Raw genomic sequence first — 25,774 nt, 5'->3', positions numbered from 1 at the left:
GCAAACCCGTGACTTATGCCTAAGAGCCAACACCCATATGGGCAATTTTATTTTTTATTTTTCCCTTATATATCAGATAACGTATATGTGTTCGTGTATTCCCTACATACATGGTGGTGGGTTTTGATCGGGACACATTTGTTTATCAGAATTAGCCTTGTGTCTCTTTTTAGCTCAAAATTTATTTTTGCATCGTTTTGTTCTCTTAAGAAATTCTAATTAATCTATTATTCATTTCTTTGGGGCAGTCTAACCAAAGTACTATTTAACCAAGGCCTGAATCTGTAAGTTTCCATGCTTTTCTTTTGAAATTTTCACGTGTCATGTTAACAATCAGTGTTTATGACGATAACCCCTTTTGGAAATGTCACTTTTATGAATCCATTTCCGTTTTAGCATGTCGGTATTGAGAGAAATCTTAGAGTTTCGGCTTTTTCTCTGCTCACTCTCTTTATAGTAAGATAGGATTTTCAGATATTTTAAAAATGTAACATAGGGTGTTGGGGTGATTTAAGCCTTTTTGTTAATGAATTTGAGAATGGGTTGTGATTGCGAAATTGCTTATTGGATTTTCAATTTATTCTTTCACCATCTCTGATTCCAAACTGATTTTAACCTATTTAGGTGTTAAATTTTTTATTTTTTCTTTCACCATCTCTTTCAACCCGTCTGATTTGTTCTTTAATCAACTTTTATTTTATTTTCAATCTTAATGGACTACCAAATTGTGCATCGCACGGTTGGACCCACTAGTATGTGTGTGTGTGTGTGTGTGTGTGTGTGTGTATATATATATATATATATATATATATATATAGAGAGAGAGAGAGAGAGAGTTTTTATATGGTGCCTGATCAACAGCCTCTTAACAAGTGGGCTGTTGTTGGATCAAATATATGGTGCCTGATCAATAGCCTCTTAAAAAGTGGGCTGTTGTTGGATCAAATATCAAGGGTGATACTTGAACTTCATGCTTGGGCAACATATGATTTCTCAAAAGAGAGAGGTCAAATGTTAAAATAATGGAAAGAACAGGAGAAATGAAGAGAGAATTCATTTTCTTTTTTGAGAAAGTACAAATGGCTTTTCAATGAATTCACAAGGGTAAATTGTGTCTTTTTCCTTGTATGACATGTCTGTCTTTGACAAAAAGGACTGTAATTGGTAGTCATATATATATATATATATATATATATATATATATATATATATATATATATATAGAGAGAGAGAGAGAGAGAGAGGAAAATGATTGTGAGCTTGAAGCTCATAAAGCTTATATGAGCTTGAGGGCCCAAACACATGGGTCGCACATTTTTTGTGGCGATCCAAACCATTCATTTGCAAGGCCCCATCATAGATAGGGTGTGTACCAAAAATTAGCTCCATTGGATCATCCTAACCCCTGCAAAAGCGTAAGGCAAAAATGGGCAGATTTGTGACAAATGGTGTCTGTCCATTTTGCCCTCCACTTTTGGATGGGTTAGGATGATCCTATGGAGCTGATTTTTTGTACACACCCTATCTATGTAAGGGCCTTTCAAATGAATGCTTTGGATCATCCTAACAATGTGGGCCCACATGTGTTTGGGCTCTCAAGCTCATATAAGCTATATGAGCTTCAAGCTCACAATCATTTTCCTCATATATATATATATATATATGAGGAAAGTGTTTCTACTCGGTCCCCTAGATAAGCTTATCTACTCCTCCCTTTAAAAAAATACAGTGGGCCCACGCTGTTTGGATGATCCAAAGCATTCATTTGATAGGTCTTAACATAGATAGGGTGTGCCCAAAAAATCAGCACCAAAGGGTCATCCTAGCCTTTCGTTTTGTTGGGCACACCGTGTCCAAAATGGACGCATATAAACGTGGACGTTTATATGTGTCCATTCTGGGCACCACAAGGCACTACAAAACGAAGGGCTAGGATGACCCTTTGGTGCTGATTTTTTGGGCACACCCTATCTATGTTAAGACCTATCAAATGAATGCTTTGGATCATCCAAACAGCGTGGGCCCACTGTATTTTTTTAAAGGGAGGAGTAGATAAGCTTATCTAGGGGACCGAGTAGAAACACTTTCCTCTATATATATATATATATATATATATATATATATATATATATATATATATATATATATATATATATATTTGATGGGTAAGTTGGGGTTAGGCAAGACCCCGACCAGAATACAATAATAAAGGATGGTAGTCATATTTAATGAGTCTTTTCTCTTGAGAAACTGATGACAAGGACTTTTTCCTTATTATTGTTTTCTCTGTTAGTGTCAAGAGTAATATATTTTAGCAATATCTGGAGAGAAAAATGAATAAAAAATAACTAACACACAATCTTCTATATAAACCTTATTTGAAATTATAGCAACAAACTGAGGGTTCTACACCACACCGTTGAAACACTGCGAGGGAAACATTATCATGATTAACCATAAATATAAATTGTATATCTTCTTATACCGATCGAGTTCATTATTCATATAGATAACAATACATTTGCACATACATTGCTAAACACTAATATGATCTAATCCCCATCATTTTTTCCTAAGCCAAACCGGGCTTATTGTTTCTCAATTGAAATAGGTTCAACCAACAATAACATGACTCGCTCCTTGGTTTCGTTGTTTGGAACACCATATCCGTCATCGTATTGGTAAAAAAAATGGCTCGCCCGTGCCATACCCACTGTTGCATTGATAAAAGGCTCTGGAAAAGGAGAATTAGAGATAGAATCTTTATTCATCTTCTTCCACACATCACTAATTAGACCCTTTATATGCTCGCGAGCAACTGCCTCTGTAGAGCCTGTTTCATGCATGTAACATTGGACGGATTTGGGAACATCTCCTCTCTCTTGCTCTGCCTGAAAAAATACACAATGAAAATGATGATTCAAATAAATATTGTAATACTTAGAAGTCATATGAGAGAAAAATCAACACTCCTGTGTGTAATATAGCTTATGTACCGTGCAAGTCCCCAAATCATCAACAAGTCGAGCAATAATCGATGACCAGCGTACGATATTCGGATTGTTGGTTAGGCATTCTTGTGCCTCCTTTGTTACCTTTTGGGTCAATGAAAAATAAACGTGTCCCATGATGAGAGGTATTGTTGATGAAACCCATGCATTGTTAAGATACTCATCAAGTGTGGGTGTGTATCTATTGTTATACCACTTTGCCTCCACAAGGTATGTATGACATTGATCTGACCACTAAATTAAGGAAAAACACTTACTAGTTAAGTTGCAGGTGTGAGAATGAAATTAGATTTTGCATCGCCAAATAGGGAAAATTAACTTGATAGCCATACCAGTTTCTTCAGGTACGCAATGGATTCCCATCCATGTTGTTGTAGGGTGTCATAAGCCATTTCATTTATAGTGTTGAAGAGAGCTAGAAAACATATCTTCATATACAGTGGAAGTTGTTCTGTCGCATTAACATCCCATCTGAAAAAAATTCATCAAATAGTTAGTAAGTATGAGAATTAGACAATAGGCAACGACAAAATGTCTAGTAGAAAAATGGGAAAAATATACAAATACTAACTTATCAATGGCATCTGTAAAAAGCTCAAGTTCTTCAAGGGAACCATAAAGATCATAGACATCATCAATGGATGTTAGTAGTTGAGCCAATTTTGTAACCACAGATCTACCGTTCCAAAGCTCGGGTTCAGAGACAGTTCCAACAGCCCATATAAAGCACTCCAATAAACGGTCTCTGGCAAAGTTCAAGTGCTTTCCAAGACCCAAATTTCCCCACCACCTAAGACGGAAGAGCGCTAGATAAGAATAATGTAATTCCATTGGGAGGTGCCTTACACACCCACTCACATTCTTAATATGTGTAAGAAAATGATATCAAAACTTCCCAATTTTGATTTTCAAAATTATATGGTTAGTAACTCAAGAGAAAGGGTGAAGGAGAATATTCGAAAAAAAAAATCAAAAAATCACCTAATTTCTTTTTTTCTATATAGTATATGTATGTATGTATGTATGCATGCATGCATGTGTGTGTGTGGCATTTTGCAGCTGGCTGTTGCATGAGAGAGCAGCCACATAGGCTCACTTTTAGATTTGCATATAAATAGACGATATATGAGAAAGACATCTCTTGTCCTCTTACTTTGACATGGCTTTAGCATTGGTCTGATACATGCCTTGCACCATGTTGTAATCAAGCTTAGCCAGCTCAAATAACAAATGGCTCATGTCCTCTTCTCCAACATATGTTTCTTCTATATACCACCTAGCCTCTATGGCTGGCACCCTCCAATTCAAGGGACTCTCTAAGGCATGCTCTACTTGTCTTTCCAGCTTCTGCTCTATGCTCTTACTGTTGAGTGCATCCTTGAGATAAATGGTCGTGAAGGCTTTGGCCTCGTCCAAGATAATTTCTCCTTCAAAAGCAAGGTACGAAGCTTCGTACAAGCTCAACATCCCCTTTGTATCCTCACAAAGCGATACCATGAAATCACCCTTGTCATCCTTGAAGCCATTGAAAACATCTGTCTCACAAATACCACAAAGTTTAGATATCATAGCAAGTTTACGTGAACCATTATCTGATGAAGAATATGGGTTGAAGTATATATGAATAAATAACACCAACTCTAAAAGCTTAAGCTTCATAGTAATTGGTTGTTTCACATGGTATTAGAGCTATTGCCTCACGGCAGGTCTTGGGTTCAAAACCCAACAACTCTTTAATGTATTGAAAATCCATGTGTATGGCCAACCCAAAACAGGGGCCCATGAGCCACGTGTAAAAAGAAGGGCCACACATGAGGGGGAATGTTGAAGTATAAATGATTAAATAACACCAAGTCTAACAGCTCAAGCTTTTGGTGTAATTGGTTGTTTCACGAGATTATACACCTTGTGAGACCTCAAACCCATGTTGTCTAAGGAGCCTAAAGTGGAGAGCCGTAGCAGAGAGACTGTCCCCCCTCAGCATGTTCTTGTCATTGATGGATATGATACGTAGTGCTTCCTTGATCTCCTTCTTGAAGTGATATCCCAACCCTAGGCATTGAAGGGTGTCAATCAGCTTCAGTCGATCTAGAGGTTGGTCGACCTTTTCAAGCAAACACCTCACTTCTTCCTTCAACTTTTGGACTCGTTTCTCATAAACCTCCCCCTGCATATTGAATGGAAACTTGGTAAAATCCACACACGAAATGATGGGAAATTAAACCGAAAACATTAAGGCCATGTTTGGAAACCATAAAAAAAATTCAGGAAATATTAGTTTTGTCAAGTGGTGAGAAATGGAAAGAAAGAGTGGGAGAGGGAGAGAATTAATTGAGAGGGTAGGACGGAGGACTAAAATTTCATGGCTAGGAAACATGGGCTATAGATTGTGATTATCACCTTGTAATCACTCTTTAGTGACTGAATGAAATCATAATCCGCGAAGCTTTGTTGGTAGTTTGCTGATCGCCGAGTGATTGTTGGCTGACTCGGCTTCAGTGTTTGAGTGCATAGAACACATGTAGCCATGTTTAAAATTATCTGAGTTCTTGGCGGACGGATTAGGGATGGACAGGAAGAGGAGAAGAAAGGCCGTCTTATGATTATGTGACAAATGATCGAATTATTTATACCCACTTCACTCTTATGTGACAAGTTTTTTTCCCCTATAAAGAAAGATTGCTTAAACCCTCTTATATTTCATGGAACATGAGGCTGTTTTTTTCCCAATAAGGAAAGATGGCTTAAACCCTCTTACATCTCATGGAACATGAGGCTTCAATAATTGCTGCCCTTTTATATGGTACTTCAAATCCAAATCAATTGATCTTCATCAACCTCTATCATGTCCAAGGTCTTAAATTTTGTCCAAAATCCGAAATTTCGGACCGAATTTTGGATTTCGGTCAAGACCGAAACCGAAACGTTCCGAAACTGAAATTGGCGAAACGTACCAAATTTCGGCCGAAATTTCAGAATTTTCTTTAATTTTGGCAAAATTTGAAAAAATATATATTAATTTTTTATTCCTTTCCCAAATTTCAGCCAAAATTTCGGCCCAAAAATTCGAAATTTCATGTATTTACCAAATTTCGGGATTTCGGCTGAAATTTCGGTTTCGGCTAGGTCCAAAATTACCCCCAGAACATAAATTTAAAACCTTGATCATGTCTATGTATTATGATTGTATGGAATATTACTTTGTGAACACGGTCACGCATGCACCACATTTTTGCATAAGGATATGGTAGACTGACAGACTGATTGTAATATGACTACTCTGATTAAAATTTAAGAATGGGGTATAAAATACGCTTCTGATGAATATAAAGATGGAGGCGGATTATTAATTTCAGAAAAATCAATCATTGTGTATAGCATGTGCATGCTCGCAAATTGTGGAGTCTTGCCAACTTGGTCACTCTTCTTGAGAATTGTATTCACTCCCTACAGGAGAACCGAGATGGGTGAACCAACCTCCAAAATAAAACAGCCCACATACTCTAGTAGACGTGCATTCGCATACTCATATTCTTGGAATCACTTCCAAGATGTGGTCAGGTACGGAGCTGATGGTGGAGGAATAGAGAGCGAGAATCTTGAGGTGTCTTCTCTATAGCAGTCACTTTGCGTGTTCAAACAAGTCATTTAGGAAGAAACAACCACGACCCAGCCCGGCCCGGCCCGACCTGGCCAGGCAAGCGTGCATTTGTTTATTTTAGTTCAACTTAAAATGGGCTCACCCAAACAAATACAATGCCCCTTGAAAGGCCCAAGCCTTTTCTCACAACACTTCTTATAAGGAGACAAAAGTTTTCTCCACTTTCCAATGTGTGACTAAACTTTTTAGATTGGATTTCACACACACATGGAGCACACATATATAAAGGTCTTGGGTTAAAGTTTAAAACCTCACTGAATGACAAGAAGTTTATAAGGCAAGAGGGAGATTCTTGTTTTGAATTTTGCCTCCAAATTTTAAGATAAAATTCCCAACACTCAACCCTTTGAAGTTGTCCTAGTCACAATTAGACCTAGCAATGTAAAAACACGGGTCGGGTCGGGTCAACCCGCGGGCACCCGCTCGTAGTGGGATTTGCTAGCATCCTTCGCAGAAGACATTTTGAGGAGGAAAAGAGGACGCTAGCAAATCTTTAGATCCCCTTTTTCACACCATGTTCTTCTACTTATCTTATCTCCGGTGGCTCCACCGCTTCTTAATCCGCCTTTGGACTTCTTCTCCGCCTTTAGCTTCTTCTCCGGATGGGTTTCTTCTCGGCGCCCATGGAGGAAAAGATGATTATGGATCGCGTATTTTAGACAAAAGTAAAAGACAAAAGGTGTTTCATACTTTCATGTCTAGCATTTAAAAACTGGCACGTGTAGGTGGCGGAGAAGGGCACGTCACCGTTCTTATCCATTAGATGATGTGGTAGGGTTAATATTTAATTAAATATTGAAAAAGAAGAGAAGATTCATTGCCTCTTCCCATATCTTTAAAAAAGTATATCTATACATTAATTGATGCGACGGGTTAAATTTTTATACATTGAGAAATGATTTCTCGTTAGACGTTGTCATTGTCAATGTACAACAACCAGTGATAACATTTTCCAGAATAAACAACGGTTTGAATTTGCGGGTGACCCGCGGGTTGACCCGGCCCTCCCGCGGGCCGCGCGGGTCACCAGAATTCTGACCCGCAAAAATGCGGGTCATCTCCTGACCCAACCCGTGTGACCCACACCCGCATCACCCGCGGGTTAACCCGGCCCGACCCACCCGTTTGCCAGGTCTAGTCGCAATCCATTTACAACGGCGATTTGGACAAGGGCAAGGAGTGCCGAGATGTTCAAATCAACCAGACAATGGTCTAACCGAACGCTTTGATAAGAGGCATAGGGAATTAGGGGCACTTTGAGCGAGACTGTCGTTAGTGTATGAGTAATTCTTGAGTGAAAATATTTAGAGAAAAACCAGCCCCTTTTATAAGTAGAAATCTGGATTCTAGTGGTACTTTATGTTGGCGTTTTGTGTAGCTTACATTGGGTGGGACCCACATATAGAGAAAACGTTTGGTCTTCTGGATCCCTTATCCACTATTGTTGTGTTTGCAAAGGAGTCTTAAATATAAATCCCAATTGTTTTTAAACTTAAGGAAAAACCAAGTGTTTTGAAGAGCGGTGGGATTCAAAAACATATGATCCCATAATCTATAAATGTGCGTTGAGCTTGATGGGAGACACACATTGTTTTATAGCTAAAGTTTCCATCTAAAGAGGGTCCCTAATCAGAGAGGAAAATCGCGCCTGCGATTCCATCGATCGAGGCTAAGGTCTTCTTCAGATTAGAAGAACACTATTCCATTGTTTGAGGCGCATCGGAGTTCTTAGTTTCAACAAGGTTCAAGGGAATTCGCAATCTCAACTTCTAATCGCCATGGCCGGAGGTAAGTTCTGCATTAATTACTTAGTAATGTAAAGTTTACAATTGGTATCAGACAACCTTCGCGTTGTGGCGATTGATCAAGAGACTTCAATTCGTTTTGAACGGATAATTCAAATCAATTTTATTCACCCGCCCTTTTATGGTTAAATCGAATTCAATTTGATGAACTTTTTGAAGAGCGGATGATGTAAAATTAATTTGAATCATAGCAATTTTGACTATAGAATAAAGTTACAATTTCCAGTGAAAGAATGGTGAAAACGCTATTAAAATCGGCAAAAAATCAAGTTTTTTTTTGTCTTTTCGACCACCGTCGGAGTTCTGGCGATGTCTCCGGCTATCCGACCGTACGGATGCATAGCCGCCGATGGTAGGAAGCCAATGCCACTAACGGCGGGTCATTTGGAGTTCTGTAGCTCCTCCGGTGTTCATCGAAATTCCGGCCTGAATTAGGGACACATCTAGAATTTTCAAAATAGTGGTTATGGTCTATTGGGGAAGACTACCGAATCGACTCACTGAGTCGACTAAGCCAGATCGACTCAACCCGAACTGAAGCGAGTTGACTCGGGCCCAACCCTAGCCGAGCCGAGCCAACAAGATGTACAGTTTATGTTATTATTTTACTAGTATGTTAACACCACTCTCCTATTTAATTAACATTCAATTTTTGGGTTACCTTAATCAGTTTTAGAAAAAGTGTTAAATTGTACCCTAATGTTTTTGGGCGTTCCTGATCCAATGGAGGTGGTTTCGGAGTGATCAAAAGGTCGGTTCATACAATTTTAGTAAAAAATGTGTCTTCCTCCCATTAAAGTTGAACCCAAAATTTAAGTGCAGTGTTTGGGCCTTTTCCGATAACTATTTCAAAAAGTTGTAAACTGTACTCTAAAGTTTTTGGGCATTCCGGACATAATGACAATGGTTTCAGAACCATCAGAGGAACATAGGTTACTGTTTTTGGTATCCCAACTTTAGGAGGGTATTTAAAGTTGGGTTTAGAGTTTGGGATTCACCCCCAAACTTTTATGGAACATGCCCAGCCACTTATGGCAATGTTTTAATCAGTCCAACAAAGTTTTGGACTTATTGGATCAAGGGACTCTAATTACTAGGGGCCTATGTTGCGTTTATTCTTTTTCACATACGACTAAAGGCTGTTGAAAATTAATTTGGATTCCCCATGAGGGTAATCCGATCGATCCAAAACTTTTGCAATGAAGTTTAGACTTGCCCCAAATATTTCGAATCTAAATTCAAACTATTGTTGGTTCAGTTTCTACTTTGTGCATGTTTCTTTAAATTTGGTTGTTTATGTTATATGCAATCCTTCCGGTTCGTAATGGATGTTTGGAATCATTTGATTATATCCCATAAAGTAAAATCATTTTAATATAACACAAGGATTAGTCATATATTAGTGTACCCATAGATACAATTATAAAGAGGTATTCTATTAGTTTGGGAGGGGCCACAACATCATATGGCCATGAGAATATAAGTGACAATTGGTACATTATTAATGCCCATTGATGCATAAAATGTAACTTTTCAGTTGCTTCACTCTAATGGTGTCTAAAATTGCAATGGATTTATAATGCATAGCCACTTGGCCCACAGGAAGGCGGTTGTGTATTGTGAATTGATTGGAATCGTGAGATCAATGAGTTTAGATCAAGGCCCTTATCCTAGGCCCACAGGTATGGAGAAGGGATGAAAGTCTAATTTAGTTGATCGGTGCGATTACTAAGGGTGGATCTAATGCGTGATGTAACCTCGGTCCACATGAGGGTTATAGTGACGTGCTACATTTACAACCGGATATGTCAATATGGGTTGGCATTCTGGTATTATGGATTAATTGGAATTTAGCATGTAGTGAGTATGTGTTGTAAGTTTAAGTTTTACAACTAATTAGTCAATATTTTTGAATTATGAATCTACAAGGATCCCTTTCCTTACTAGGGATAATTATTCTAAGTGGAATGATAGGATTACACACATTTTGGGTTAGATGGATCTGGATCTTGCTCTCATAGTGGATGAATCGTCCACTCTTACATATGAGACTCAAGAAGAGAAGGACCATCACAAATAGTAGAAGAGATCGAACCGCTTAAGCTTATTGCTCATTTAGAGCCATGTAGCTCAAAGCATCAGGTCATCTATCCTTAAAACTACTAATATCAAGGAATTTATGAAAGTTGTTCAAGAACAGTTTGTCAGTTCAGATAAGGCATTGACTGTGACCCTCATGAGCAAACTCGTATCTTTGAAGCACACTACAAACAAAGGGGTGTAAGAGCATATTGTTGTCCCCTAAAGGTTTAGATCTCTGAGTCTTTCTTGCTGTTCTTTATCCTCAACTCCCTCCCTAATTAATATAGTCGATTTAAGATTGGATCTAATATTCATAAGGGCAAATGGTCTATTAATAAACTATTGACCATGTGCGTACATAAGAAAGGGAGGATAAGACAAGAGAATCTAGAAACAAGTCATCTTGTCATTCGAGGAAAGAATCAAGGAAAGAATGGCAGGAGTGTTCCGATGAAGAAGTCAAAGAAATCATCAGTTAACCAAACTGGCGCTAAGGATAATCAAGTAAAGTTCTTATTTTGCAAGTAGAAGGGACGTGTAAAGAAAGACTGCCTTAAAGTAATGCGAAAAAGTAAGGTGATCTCATTTCGTTTGTATGAATCTAATATGGTTAATGTTCAAAATGACACATGGTGGATTGATTCCAGCTTTTCAATCCATGTTATCAACACCTTACAAGGATTAGTCAGCCAACAGACATCGACGGGAAGTGAGAGGTTTATTTTCTTAAGAAACTAAAAACGCTTACATGTGGAGGCTATAGGGACCTACCAGCTTGAGCCATCTACAGGATTTGTTTTGCATGTAGAAATGACCTTTTACATGCCTATATATGTCTCTAGACTTTTGGACCATGATATGGACCTCAATTTCCATTTTTCTTCATTTGATAGAATTAAGGTTTATGTTATCATTAGAGTGATGGTACCTTGATTGATGGCCTATGAACCAGAATTATTTTCCTCATAATACCATAACTTTGCAAAAATGGTGTTGGCATTAAACGTGGTCATGAGAGCATGCATTCCTCTACATTATGGTACAGGAGATTAGGTCACATCTCCATAGAGCGTATTAAAAGGTTAGTAAAAGATGGAGTCCTAGCGACTCTTAACTCTTCTAACTTTGAGACTTGTCTGGACCGCATAAAAGGAAGGCATACAAACAAGTACAAGAAGGGTGCCAAGAGGAATTCAGAAAAGTTAGAAATTATAAATACTAATAGTTGTGGGCCATTTCCTACTCCTTGTGTGAATGGTGTAAGGTATTTTATCTCATTTATTGATGATCTTACATGATACATGTATCTCTACCTTCTCTTTGATAAGGTCGGGGTATTGAGTGCCTTTAAAGGTATACACAGTAGAAGTAGAGAGACAATCTAGAATGAAAATAAAGATTGTAGGATCAGAGGGGAGGTGAATGTTGTGACAGATACACTGAAATGGGATAAAGGTCAGGTTCATTTTCTGGATTCCTAAAGGAAGAGAGCATCATTGCTTAATATTCCATGCCAGGAACACCATAACAAAATGGTATGACAGAAAAGAGGAATTGCATGCAAATGGACATGGTTAGAAGTATGATTAGTAACTCAACACTCACATTAAATTTATGAAGCGAAGCCTTAAAGATGGACATGTATGTCGAAAATAGGGTTCCTAGTAAGGCAATTCCTAAAGCTCCCTTTGAGTTGTGGAATGGTTGGAAACCCGTTTAAAACACTTAAGGATACGGGGTTGCCCAGTTAAGGTTTTCAATCCACATGAGAGGAAGTTGGACCTAAAGACCGTTAGTGACTATTTTATAGGCTATGCTTAGGGGTCCAAAGGTTATAAATTTTATTGTCCTAATCATACTACCAAGTTTGTTGAATGATCAGGTTATAAATTTTATTGTCCTAATCTTACTACCAAGTTTGTTGAATGAAGGAACGATGTCTTTCTTGACGATGATGACAATAGTGGGAGCAAACCAACTTGAGACTTAGTCTTCGAGGAAGTGCAGACTCCGGTTACTATGTATACACCTCAAGATCTAGTGGTCGGAATTCATAACCCTCCATAGAATGTGGTTGTAGAGAACATGCCAAATGATGGTATATCACCCCAAGAGGATGTTGTCGCTGAAGATGCCGAAAAGAATCCACATGAATTGGAGGATGTAGTGGCACAAAGGAGATCTTCGACAATAAGGAGGCCATCTACCCTCCTGATTACATTATGTATCTTCAGGAAATTGACCAGGAATGTGCATATGATGAAGACCCTTTAACGCTTTCACAAGCTATGAGTGGTGATGATTCTAATTTATGGCATGAGACCATGAAGGATGAATTAGAGTATATGGCCAGGAATCAAGTCTGGAATCTTGTCGAATTGCCTAACGAGGCTAAAGCCATTGGCTGTAAATGGGGTCTAAGATTTGCCTAACGGGGCTAAAAACGACTTGCCTCAACTGTAATTTAGTGGAAAGGTATACATAATTCAACCTGAAGGGTTTTTGTCTGAAAATGGTAGTCATAAGATTTGCAAATTAAGAAAATCTATATATGGACTAAAGTAGGATTCCCGTAGTGGTACCTTAAGTTTCTTGACATGATTCTACGTATCTTAAAGTCAGTGGGAGTGATTTTATCTCTTGGTCCTATATGTAGATGATATTTGGCTAGCTGCTAATTTTTTAGAAAGTGAAATAGTTCCTAACACAAAACTTTGATATGAAGGATATGGGTGAGGCTGGTGAAGCCTCATATGTCATTAGCAATGAGATTCACAGAAATAGATCTAAACATATCTTGGGACTATCTCAGAAGGCCTACATTAATAAAGTTTTAGAAATGTTTATGATGTAGAATTGTTCTCCTAGTGTAGCACCTATCCTTAAAGGTGATAAACTTGGTGAGGTACAATCTCCAAAACAAAGTTTTGGAAAGGGAACAGATGAAGAATATCCTTATGCTTTAGCGGTTGACAGTTTGATGTCTTCACAAGTCTATACTAGACCAGACATCGGATACGCTGTAAGGATGCTATGGAAATACCAGAGTAATCCTTAGATGGATTATTAGATAGCTGCAAAAATATTTTACGGTACATTCAGGGTACAAAGGATTACATGCCTACATACAAACGATCGTTTCACTTGGAAGTGATTACAGACGATCGAATCACTTCGAGGATATTCAATTTCAGACTTTGTCGGTGTCTTGATACTAGGAAGTTGACATTGGGGTATGTCTTTCTACTTGTTAAATGCGTCATTTACTAGAAAATCATAAAGCAAAGGTTAACTGTTTCTTCCACTAGGAGGCAAAGTTTTTTGCGTGCTACAATGTCACTATGCAGGCATTATGGTTGCAAAATTTTATCAAAGCCTTGGGATTCTAGATTCCATCTCCAAGCCGTTAGTAATTTACTGTGATGATTCTGTTACGGTAACATGGAGTTCCTTAAAGTTAAAGAGAACTTTGAATCATCGAGTGGCTATTAAACTCATTCTACGGTGGATCATGTAATTAAAGGGCTTCCGAATGTAACATATAGATCATTTAGGTCTTGTAGTTTCTAGTGCTTAATTGAGAACTTTGAATCATCGAGTGGCTATTAAACTCATTCTACGGTGGATCATGTGATTAAAGGGCTTCCGAATGTAACATATGGATCATTTAGGTCTTGTAGTTTCTAGTGCTTAATTACACTTATGCCACTTTTAGTTGCAACATAAAGTGGATGATTCTATTTATATGTTTTTACATATTCTGTTTTATATAAGGTGCGTGCACGTTAAGGTTTGATAAAACGGATTGTCCATGAGGACAGATAAAGGTGGACCCGAATGGACATTTGCGGGCCTATTCAATAAAGTTTTAAACCACACATAAATTGTACATTATTGTGAATCGGTGTATGTGATACATAGAAGTTAATACTTTTCGGTTGGAGGTGTATGCTCCTATGATTCGTACATTTGAGACATACTATAAGGGTGTATAATAAAGATAAAGTTAAAAATATTTGGGATTGAGGATTTTCCAAAACTATGGACATAAAGTTTTCAAAATAAAGTATCTAAGACTCTAAGTTACTTTGTGAATGTATACCAATGTGGACCAAGTGGGAGAATGTTAGCATTTTGTGTGGCCCACGTTGGGTGGGACCCACATATAGAGGAAACATTTGGTTATTCTGGATCCCTTATCTAGTAGTGTTGTGTTTGCAAAGGAGTCTTAAAGATAAATTCCAAGTGTTTTTAAAATTATGGAAAAACCAAGTGTTTGAAGTGTGGTGGGATTAAAAAATGTGTGATCCCATAATCTATAAATATGTGATTAGCTTGATGGAAGAACACACATAGTTTTAAAGCTAAAGTTTCCATCTAAAGAGGGTCCCTAATCTGAGAGAAAAAAAAAGAGATTCCATCGATCGAGCCTAAGGCCTTCTTCAAAAGAACACTCTTCCATTGTTTGCGGCCCAACGGAGTTTGTAGTTTTAACAAGGTTTGAGGGAATTGGCAATCTCAACTTCAACTTCTAATCGCCATGGCCGAAGGTAAGTTCCACATTAATTATGTAGTAATTTAAAGTTTATAGTTTTGTCTAAGATGAAGTGGTAAATCATCTTCTAAGAATTCAAAGGTATTCTTGAATTTTTGGTAAGATCTCTCTAGCCATTAGATCATGAGATGTTGGTTGATGGGATGAGCTTAAACTGTTCATTGACTTTAGCTTCTTACTTCCTAATTAGTATGCTTGCTTACTCATGTTGTGCACCTTGGCATCTTGAGGTAAGAACTTTCAAGGTTAAGAATCCAACACAAATGACATGTTTGGATGTATTTATTTATTTTTCATGGAAAACACTTTTCCCAAAAGCTAGTTTTCCAAGGTTTAGTAGAAATTCTTCTTTCCCCGAATAAAACTTTCTCTGTTTCTTTACCCAGACGGCAAAGGCAAGCATGAAGTTTTCTTGTGGATGAGAAGATGGTTAGGGTTTTCCGGAAAGCATACTAAATAGGAAGGGGGTGCATTTAATCTTCCCTAATATGGGTCTTCTCAGCATCATTAGAAAGATCAAAAGGAAAGAGAAAGAGATGCGGATTCTAGTGGTGTATGTTCATTCAAATCTCATCCTCTTTCCTTAACTTACATTGCTGTTACTCTATAAAAATGGTTCATTAGTAATTTTTCTCATGCAGGGGCCTTGATAATTCTGGAAAAACCACAATTGTACTGAGAATAAATGGTGAGGACACTAGTGTTATCAGTCCAACTCTGGGATTCAATATTAAGACCATAAAGTATCAAAGGTTATTTCTGTTCCTTTCTTTTTATCTAATCATCTATCTATCCATCTCTATTGAATTATAACTTATCATACATTGTTGTCTTCTCTTTTATTAGCGTGATTGCCGTGTTGAAAGAAATTCTTTTTGTTAATTGAATTGTAACCAAAATGCTTTTTTGTTCATGGGTTTGGTTTCACTAGCATTTTCACACTCAATGCATCTGAGTGCTTGCCTTATCCTAAATTGAAGGCATTCACATCTTCAGTGTTTTTTTTTTTTGAGAAATGGGGAATCTATATTACTGAAAAACTCAAATAAAACCTGGGACGAGAAGTCCCAATGCTCAGAGGAACAAAATGAAAGTCATCTTCCGAAATTCATTGGTGTTTCTGTTCTATGAAGCATTTGTTTGTCTTAGAGGCAAGCTTTTTATACATAAGCTGTGAAGATTATTTTGTAATGTGCACATTGTTGCTAAAAACACGTGGTTTGATTCAAATCTCATAGAAAAAGATTCACTATTATACTTGGCCCTGATTTGAAAAATGCAGCTCACAAACCATGAAGTTCGTTTGAAATAGAAAATGGCATATAGTGTACTTCATATATTTGATAAAAGTCTCACACAAAGCATGCCCGGCGGGTCAATGGCTTTATTTGCATTTCTTCTATTTTCTTGCAATCCCCATTTTTTCTTTTGTTATCCTAAAGATGTTAACATGGATTTCTTGTACTGACAAAAACTCAAAACTCGATTTGTCCTTGAAGACAGTTTGATTCCTAGTCAATTGAAACTTGGTTCAGCACATGTTTGGCAAAGCTTTTTTCTTATAATTTAACTTGTTTGTCTTTTCTTTGCTCAAAAGTTTTTTCTAATAATTTTTCTTTTCTTTTGTGGTTCTTGATTTTTGAGTAATCAATCAATATTTTCCATTTGTTTTTTAGAAACCGAGTTACCTTTAACTCAACATATTTCTTGATAAAATTTAGTCAACTTGGCTAGTTCATTTTGTCCCTGACCAAGTTTTGAACACTTGAACCGCCTTATGCCACTTGCGTTTCCTATCTGAATTCATTTTAGTTTTGACGCTTGAACTACCATAATCCACTTGTGTTTTCTATCTGAATTCATTTTTATAGTACAAATGCATTCTGAATTCACTAATCTGAAAGCTCTGTCCTTCTTGAGAAACATGTGTCATGAAGCAGGGGGAGGGAAATCTCTCTCTCTCTCTCTCTCTCTCTCTCTCTCTCTCTCTCTCTCTCTCTCTCTCAATTTTATTGTTGGAACTATCATTTGTGTTATAGTCACTAAAGCTATGTAATGCAAAAATTAACTTCCCCTGACACCAAATATTCTTTTAACATGGCAGAAATCTTCCAGTCCAACCCATTATGCAAATATAATTGGAACAAAACACCATTCAAATCGCGGAGTAGGTACTGATATGATTTTGAGGACAACAAAGCACAACAAAGAAGAAGCTCAAGGCTAATATTCACAACTCATCGAAAATTACGGTAGTTACATCCCATAAATAAAAACTTTTCACCTCCAAAACACTTGTTCCGATACAAAAGTACACTAGACCGTTCCTAATCATTTGCAAACATCCAAACACTGCTGAAGAAGTTCCAAGACAAGCTAAAATCCTTCAAGAGCATGAATAGAAACTATATTGAATTGACTACAATCTCCTGTAAATAAAAATTTCCTATCATAAATTGTTTCAAACTATAAGGCATAATTCAACCTTCTTACTTTGACTTAAACCTTCTTAATTCAAAAGAAAAACTCAAGAAGCCTCAAGCAGTCTCACCTGTTTTTGAAATAGGGACTTTCTCAAACAAAATAAAAATATCCCCAAAATTTAAATAAAAATCAGCATACTTAATGAAAATTTCTTTATTAGAGTTCTTTCTTCCTTCTCCAATTTGTGTTTGAAGGGCGTATTGAATTTTTGTGTCACTATGAGGCATTTATTATGGTCGAAAATTCTAGCTGAAAGTTTTTTGGACAAAGCAAATTAGTGCAGGATACCGTGAAACAAAGAAGGCCCGATGTCAGGCATGTTTCAAGTTCTTTTTCTCATATGGTTTTGAGTAACAGAGAATGCCCAGTAGGGTCAGGAAAGTTTCAAATTCTTTTTCTCTGATGGTTTCGAGTTTTCTTTTTGGAATGTTTTGTATGAGTTGGCTTTTCTCATAACCCAAAACCAAGTTTAAGTCCTCGACATGCATGGTTTCAATCTCGTTTATCTTTCATGAAGTATTTCAAGTAGTCGTTGTGGTGCACAATAGCCTCATGTTTGAATTATTTAGCTACAAGGCATGTATCTCTCTCTGTTTTTTTTTTTTAATGGTTACTAGCCATGTATCTTATTATCTATTATGAAGCATTTCCAAATACTTTTAGGTTTGCACTAAAATTGTTTGATGAAATTGGAAGGATTTTCAAATGACACGTTTGGTTTTCTTAATATGGTCCTAACTACTTTTTATATGCCTAGGGATCTACTTTTCTTGGTTCTGGTCCTCAGCTTTCCCTACCTTCAGTGGATAAGTCCTCGGCTCACTCCTTTATATTTTTCATTCTTTTGTTGAAATAGACAATCAAATGTTCACCTTACTGGTGAGGGATTGTCAAACCGTATATACAATGACATTTTGGACATAGAAAACAAAAATAAAATAAAATTAAAGAAACGTTTGCCACCTTAGGTTCACTCCTTTGTATTTTTTATTCTTTTGTTGAAATAGACAATCAAATGTTTACCTTACTGGTGAGGGTTGATTGTCAAACCGTTTGTAGATAGACATTTTCTGGAACAAAAATAGGAGAAAAATTGCAACCCAGACCACTACTAAAGCTAAATTAAGGATTTGAACTTGAGACCTTGTCTGCTACAGGCTATATCTCCATTTAACCTTGAAATGGTTTGGCCAAACTCTTTTTATCCTTATATATACATATTAACTCAACTAAGCCTGTTACGATTATCTACTATATGGATGCACAATATCTTTACCTTGGTTTTTCCCACGGCTCTCATTGGGCCAAACAAATTGACTTGGCCCACCTCATTACATGGTATGATGCAAATAATCTCTGAAGTAAGGTATCATGATCTATGAATTATGAAAATGGAATATAATGTGCGCGCGCTGTCTCTGCAATGTGGTGTCAAAATTCAAAGTATTGCCTCAACTTGTTAGATAAAGTGGAATACAACATTAAGTCATTAATTATTGAAAAATTAAAAAGTTATGATCCAAAATAGTCATAACTAAAACTAATTCTATTCTCACCAGTCTCGGGAAGACTACAAGAGCTATGTGCTCAATCAAATTCACCATCAATGGAATCCTCAAAACTAGGATGTTGAGAAAATGATCCATTGAATTGCTCCCTCTGCCAATTTGTCATGGAAACACGATAATTCTCCTATCAGATCCATGTCTATTCTTTTCTTTTTCGTCACACACATGGTCATATTCTCCATGTCTTGGTGATGATCATTAATCTCTTCAAATAGGGAAGGTTTGGGGGGTAAAAAAATTGGTAATTGACAGTTAGTTTAAGATAGTTGGCTTGATACGCACCACTGCAGTGTGGCTATAAGGAATGGGCATATTATAGTCTTATCTCTTGGCTGGACCCAAGGCAAAGCAAAATCTATCCGGTTTATCAAGAACAAGTTCTAATGGCCCTAGGACCAAATACAAACATTCTCCAAAGGCTAGACCAATTAGAATGACCCTTTAGTTTTCCTCAACAAAATCAAAATCTAGAATCAATCATCTTTATTTGGTAGTGATTGCTTCAACTAAAGTAAATGTCCAAGCAACACCTTTGTAAAGAAACTGCTTCTCTGGAGGAGGTGCTTTTAGATCCAACTCAACAATCTTTTCTGTGCTTTCCATCATGCATTGGTCTCTGCAAATACAAATAGGGGACCAACTTAACGTCCATAAAATTGTCACTATGCAGTATAACCCTAGCAATGATTTGTTAATAATCTACCACAAGTCATCATCATAAATGCAATAGGGGACCAACTTAGTATCAGTCCATGCATCTTTATTGATTTCACTTCTTATAAATTTAAAAGAAAAGAAAAATAGTAAAAAAATAGTAAGATACTACAAATGATCCACTAAAAAAAATTGGTGTAGCATCATGGTGTGTCAAATCCAAGAATCTATGATTTTGTTACCCAATTACATGCAATTTAAGAAAACAAGAAAAAAAGGGAAAAATTTTACACATACAAATAGTAAAAATAATAAAGGTAATGGTCTAATCTTCATGCATGATAGATGTGTGATCTACTGCCATATCCATGCTTCTATAACGTTCTTATGTGCTAAGCCACCCCCAACCCCCCCCAACCCCCCCCCCCCCACCCCACACACACACGCACAGAGAGAGAGAGAGAGAGAGAGAGAGAGAGAGAGAGAGAACTATAGAAGAGAAAAACAATTAAATATATTTCTAGAATATTGCTAATTTACCATTAATCACATTATATAGAGATAAATTTGGTGCCAAATTCATGGACTGATGACAATATCGTAGATATTAGGTCAAAATTACATTATAATTTTGAAGTCATAAAAAAGACGTCCCTCAAAAGGAAACTCCTAAAAATGGGTTAAAGGAGACTGACTTATCGACCCACGTCCAATTCACATTTCCGATGTTTAGTCCCTCTAAATGATTATTTTTCTTACTTTTTAGCAATAGATGATTGTTATTCAAGGAGGATGGGGGGATACGAGTTTTTTATCCAAAAAATAGTTTTTTCAGGCATATGCTTAAAGGCCTCTCTCATATGAGTGTTTTGGCCTAAACATTTGTATTTGGCTGTAACAACCAAAACATATTGAACACACCCTAACAAATCGAACTAAGTCCTCAACGATATAAATTATTGATGAATGTTATTGTCTTGTAGCAGGGTAGGCTGAAACAGAGTCATTTTGGCCAACAACACAGTTTTGATTTATTTTTTTCTTGATGAGTCCTCTAGTTTTTTCTTAGAATTGCCAAACGAAAGCTTTGACCCGTACACTATTTATCTAAATTTGTAAATGAACTCATCTCTTTTACATATATTACATAAAATTACTACCAAAGAAAGTCAAATTTTGGGTTGAGATTGTCTCAATGCATCAACCCTGATGTCAAGGGTTCAATCTAGCTTATTAGAAAAAAAAGTAAATCTTCCACATTGCATGATCCTAACCGTTACACTTGTGATTTGTAAATGGTGGGCTCCAAAAGTTAGAAGCCAATGGTGTGAAAATCTCCACAAATCAGAAGGTTAGCAAAAAAAAAGGGATTGTCCGAAATAGGTGATTTGTTTTGTAACAGGTGCATCCATTGTAGGGCTTAGCTGAGGGTTGCTTTAGATCACCAAACCACTTACCTTCATCATAGTGGGTTGGACCTCTTACTGATCTGAACTTTTCAGTCGATAGGCCTTTATTTGGATCCTCTATGTCCCAAAAATCAATCCAATCTTCTGATCCTAACATCCAATAATTTGAATATTTTTTCGTTGAGCATGGATGGTCAAAGACCACGTATAGGCAAAAGATACTCATTATTGGATGTTAGGATCAGATGATTGGTGAGATTTTTGGGACAAACAAGATCCAAAGAAAGGCCTATCGACTGGCTGGTTCAGATCAAGCAAAGGTGGAACTTTCTATGTCATAATGGGTGTGACTCATTGTGTTACAATGAGGTTGCACCCTACTGAAGTAATACATTGAGGCTGCACCTACTGAAGCATTCTTGTATTCCAAACAACATTCTTCTTATGGAGTGTTCAAAAATTAGATAGCATTACCAAATTAGAGTATTCACATCCACTCACACAGATTAGAATAGTACTATCTCCACTTTGTATCAAACTGAATTACTACTATTAGATAGTTACTTATACTACAAGTACCATGCCTTGGTTCCTGACTCCTTATCTTATCACGTAGCTCGCCTGTGATTCCTCCCTTCTTCCAAACCCTCCCGGTCTCATCCACAAACGAGCATTGCCAAATGTGTGGATTCAATGTTAGGCAAGCATGACTGTATTTTTTTTCCAATTGTTTAATTTGAACATGTCAACCTGTAGTTTCAACTTTTTGTTCTATGAACCAAGAGTGTTCCCTCAGTCCCTTAATCTTTTTCTTTCTCATATATTTTACTAATTTTTGCATCAAATTGTATAAACTCACCTACTCTCTACCAATTCCTACATCACATGGTAACAATCAAATAACTTTCTCTTCATTTATGTATTCACATGAAGAGATGGATATCAAGAAAGAAGTAAATTGTTGTTGATGGAGCTCAAGATAACTTCTTGTGAACACTGCATCTTAAGATAATTTCTTGTTTCAGTTCAAGAGCGGCTTAGTCAAATATTACATATTTAGTTGTTATTTATCATATATCACAGTTCCTTCTTGCACATCTTTTATATGCAAGTATACATCCTGATTGCAATCATATTGTTTTGTAAAACCATGTGCTTCAAATGTGCAAGGTTTGCATTCAGCATGCCTTCAATACATACTTTTTTAGATTCTATCTTTTCTTATGGATTTTTTTTCTACTGTTTTCAGGAAAATGGTTTATACTATTCCTGTAATCATATTCATAGAGACATCCTGCTCAATTGGAATTATAATTCTTTTTGTAGTGTTTGTGCAGTTCTCATTCATTGTAGAAAATATTTCTGAAGAAATTTTAAGAATTTCTTATGATGTTAGCTAAGTATATTTTGTAGAAGACAGAATTAATCTTAACAAGGTCATTGACCTATGCAGTTTGGTTATGCTTAAGTGGCTGCTATACTGTATGATTTTTTTTCTATGAACCAATATTATTGGTTCATATTTTATTATGCTAGGGTAAGAGGGTTTATATATTGTATGATTTTTAGAACTTATTAAGGGTAACATTCAATTAGTATCTTTTTTCTTTGAGATGTGCGTAAAATAGACAGGTACACATTCATTGTCTTTAGGGAGTTTGATTCTCAACTACAATGACTATATTGCTCACCAAATTAGTAACCTCATTGCTTATTTTAGAGCAATTTAAAGTTAGATGCATTTCATTATAAATCAGATATTGATATTGTTAACAGGTCTTTAGGTCTTTATTGTAATGCCCAAGGGCATACTTGTCTTTGTACTTCACTCTTTATTATTTATATTACATGAGTGAGGGGGAGAACCCTAACTCAATCTTTTCTCTCACTCTTTACTTTCTCTCATTTCTCTACCTCTCTCAACATGGTATCAGAGCTCTAGGGCATGGATGCCTAGGGCCATTTTTTTTTTCTCTTTTCTTTTCTTTTCTTTCTTTCTTTTTTTCCCTATTCCTAACCTTAACATCCACCTCCATCTTCTCCATCCCTAACCCTAACCATAACCCCTCCATTCTTTGCTACAGTACCCGCTACAGTACATCGCTACAGCACTACTACAGTACTGCTACAGTGAATCGCTACAATACATCACTACAGTACCCTCTACAGTACTGCTATAGTGAATCGCTACAGTACCCTCTTTTCCCCACTCTTCCTTGCCCTAATCTGATCCATCATAATCTCTTCTTCTTTTGGGTCATAGCTATGCCCTAGATTTTCTTGTTCGGCTTGATCACTATCTTCATGGTGTTGTTTTGGATTTGTACTTACATCATTGCGATGTTTGTGGCTCAGAGTTGTCTCGACTTTGTCTTTATGTCGTGAGGCTATCTCCTCCCTTATGCATATGTTGTCCTCACGAAGCCGCGGTCTATTAGCTTGCTTATAGTCTTCATCCTTGTCTCTACTTGCTCGTTGTTGGTCCTCTTCAGTCTTCTTCCCGGTCTCTTATGGAAGATACCCCTCATATTGAGGACCCTACTATTCGTACTCCAGCTATGGCTACTAGTTCCCAGCCACGTCAGGCTGCGTCGTCGTCTTTGTTTTCGGTGGATGCGTCATTCCCACCGATTACCACTTCCCGTCTTGATGGATCCAACTATTTGACTTGGAAGATTGCTGTGGAGACATATCTGAAGGCCCGACAAAAGATTTCTATTATTCGTCGTGATCCCCCTCCTGAGACTGACCCTACCTTTGATGATTGGGATGTAGATAGTGCCCTTGTTCGTACACTTCTATGGCAGAGTATGACCCCCGCCATTGCTAGCACCATGATGGATCTCCCTACTGCCAAAAAGGTATGGGAGCACACTGCGGCATTATATTCTGGTGAGGGGAATGTCGCCCGTCTTTGCGACACTTATTCGCGCTAGATGGGTCACAGGCGCTGGATTCTAGAGTCCATGATTACTACAGACAGTTTGTCTCCTATTGCCAGCAGCTGGATGCTCTTATGCCTCTCACCACTGATCTTACCACGGCAGCCAGATAGCGCGATCAGCTCCGTGTTGTTCATTTCCTTGAGGGTCTTGGACCAAAGTTCACTTATCTTCGACAGCACATCCTTGGGTCTGGTACTGTACCCACTCTTCAGGAGGTATTTTTACGAGCTCAGCAGTGTGCACTTGGCATTACTGTTCCTACTCCCGTGGATATCTCGACTACTGCTGCTTATGGAGCCACTGACCACCCTTCCCGAGGAGGAGGCATTTTTTGTCGCGGTCGTGGTCGCAATACTAGCCGAGGCGAACATGGCGGCGGCCGAGAGGGTGGCCGTGGAGGTCGAGCTCGGCCCTATTGTACTCATTGTAGGTGTGAGGGTCACTATCACGAGACATGCTTTGATCTCCATCCTAAGCTGCGTTACACTCTATATCCTCATCAGGGCCGTACTGCACATCTTACCCTTCCAGATTCGCTTGCTCCTATTGGCAGCCCCTCACAGACACCACTGGCTACTCCGACCGATCAGATGGTCGTCTCTCGTGCCGACTATGATGAGCTACAGTGTTTCAGGTCTGCCAGCCGCCCTCCTACTGCTGGTCTTGTTCAGTCAGGTAGTTCTCCTGCTTCGTTCATCTCTAGTTCTAGCTCCTGGATTATTGATTCGGGAGCATCTTATCACATGACAGGTACCCAGTCATCTTTACATGATTTCCATCATGTTGTTTCACGTTCTATTACTCTTGCTGATGGGAGTACCTCTCCTATCACTGGTGTTGGCAGTTGTTCCCCTTCACCAGGCATTACATTATTATCTGTGCTCTGTGTCCCCAAGTCACCTTTCAGTTTACTTTCTGTTAGTCAATTAACAAAGCATCTTCATTGTTCTATCTCATTTTTTTCTTCATATTGTCTTTTTCAGGATCTCTCGACTGGGACAATTGGCTCGGGCCGTGAGGTGGATGGCCTTTATCGTCTCCATTGCACTCCGTCCCATCCAATTCTACATGGCTCGGTCGATGCATACCAATGGCACTGCCGTCTAGGTCACCTGTCTATGGAGCGTTTACGCAGGATTCCCTTCATTCCTTCTTCATCTGTTAGGTCTTTTCAGTGTGAGGCCTGTGAACTTGGGAAGCATCATTGTGTGCCATTTCCCTCTAGGACTGTTAGTCGGGTTTCACATCCTTTTGCTCTTGTTCATTCTGATGTATGGGGTCCTGCAAGGACTACCTCTTTATTTAGATTTCGCTATTTTGTGGTCTTTATTGATGACTATTCACGTATGACATGGACTTATTTAATAAAAGATCGTTCTAAAGTTTTTTCTGTGTTTCGTGATTTCTATGCTGAAGCTAGTAATCAATTCTCATGTTTTATCCAATGTCTTCGCACTGACAATGCAAAGGAATATTTTTCTTACTCAAATGGTTTTCAGGAATTCCTTTCTTCGCGAGGCATTCTTCATCAGTCCTCATGTGCTCATACCTCTCAGCATAATGGAGTGGCTGAGAGGAAGCTTCGCTCCTTGTTAGATGG

General features: G+C 37.7%; 1 protein-coding gene and 1 long non-coding RNA gene across 11 annotated transcripts in view; one reads left to right on the top strand and one right to left on the bottom strand.

Annotated features, from left to right (window-relative positions):
* Positions 1 to 2,456: 2,456 nt before the first annotated feature.
* LOC143851955 (alpha-terpineol synthase, chloroplastic-like) lies at positions 2,457 to 5,883 on the bottom strand. The gene is made up of 7 exons (XM_077361469.1): positions 5,412 to 5,883; positions 4,917 to 5,178; positions 4,165 to 4,546; positions 3,583 to 3,801; positions 3,344 to 3,482; positions 2,997 to 3,245; positions 2,457 to 2,891 (listed from the first exon to the last, which is right to left on the bottom strand). The coding sequence occupies exons 1-7, from the start codon at positions 5,538 to 5,540 to the stop codon at positions 2,589 to 2,591; spliced, it is 1,683 nt and encodes a 560-aa protein (XP_077217584.1). The 5' UTR covers positions 5,541 to 5,883; the 3' UTR covers positions 2,457 to 2,588.
* A 2,239-nt stretch (positions 5,884 to 8,122) lies between these two features.
* The window catches only part of LOC143851039 (uncharacterized), a 34,622-nt gene continuing 16,970 nt past the window's right edge, over positions 8,123 to 25,774 (top strand). For 6 of the 10 annotated variants that reach the window (XR_013236182.1, XR_013236188.1, XR_013236183.1 and 3 more), the window contains exons 1-2: positions 9,542 to 15,667; positions 15,756 to 15,866. This is a non-coding gene — a long non-coding RNA (uncharacterized LOC143851039). Of the gene's footprint in view, positions 8,461 to 9,206; positions 9,229 to 9,541; positions 15,668 to 15,755; positions 15,867 to 25,774 lie in introns of those variants that run through there. The other 4 variants (XR_013236186.1, XR_013236184.1, XR_013236187.1 and 1 more) reach the window with 4 other exon arrangements.

The sequence above is a fragment of the Tasmannia lanceolata genome, unplaced genomic scaffold (assembly GCF_043159265.1).
Source record: "Tasmannia lanceolata isolate RefF3 unplaced genomic scaffold, GAP_Taslan_0.1 ptg000018l, whole genome shotgun sequence".
In the NCBI taxonomy this organism is placed as follows: Eukaryota; Viridiplantae; Streptophyta; class Magnoliopsida; order Canellales; family Winteraceae; genus Tasmannia; species Tasmannia lanceolata.
The sequence above is the reverse complement of the archived record's forward strand: the minus strand, read 5'-3'. Positions and strand labels throughout refer to the sequence as shown.

What these genes read in the sequence shown, in the direction of transcription:
- LOC143851955 (XM_077361469.1), bottom strand. Translation starts at nt 5,540, where the DNA reads ATGGCTACATGTGTTCTATGCACTCAAACACTGAAGCCGAGTCAGCCA. An exon ending in CACTAAAGAGTGATTACAAG is followed by an intron (nt 5,179 to 5,411) that starts GTGATAATCACA and finishes TTCAATATGCAG; the next exon opens with GGGGAGGTTTATGAGAAACG. An exon ending in TGGGTTTGAGGTCTCACAAG is followed by an intron (nt 4,547 to 4,916) that starts GTGTATAATCTC and finishes TTTGTGAGACAG; the next exon opens with ATGTTTTCAATGGCTTCAAG.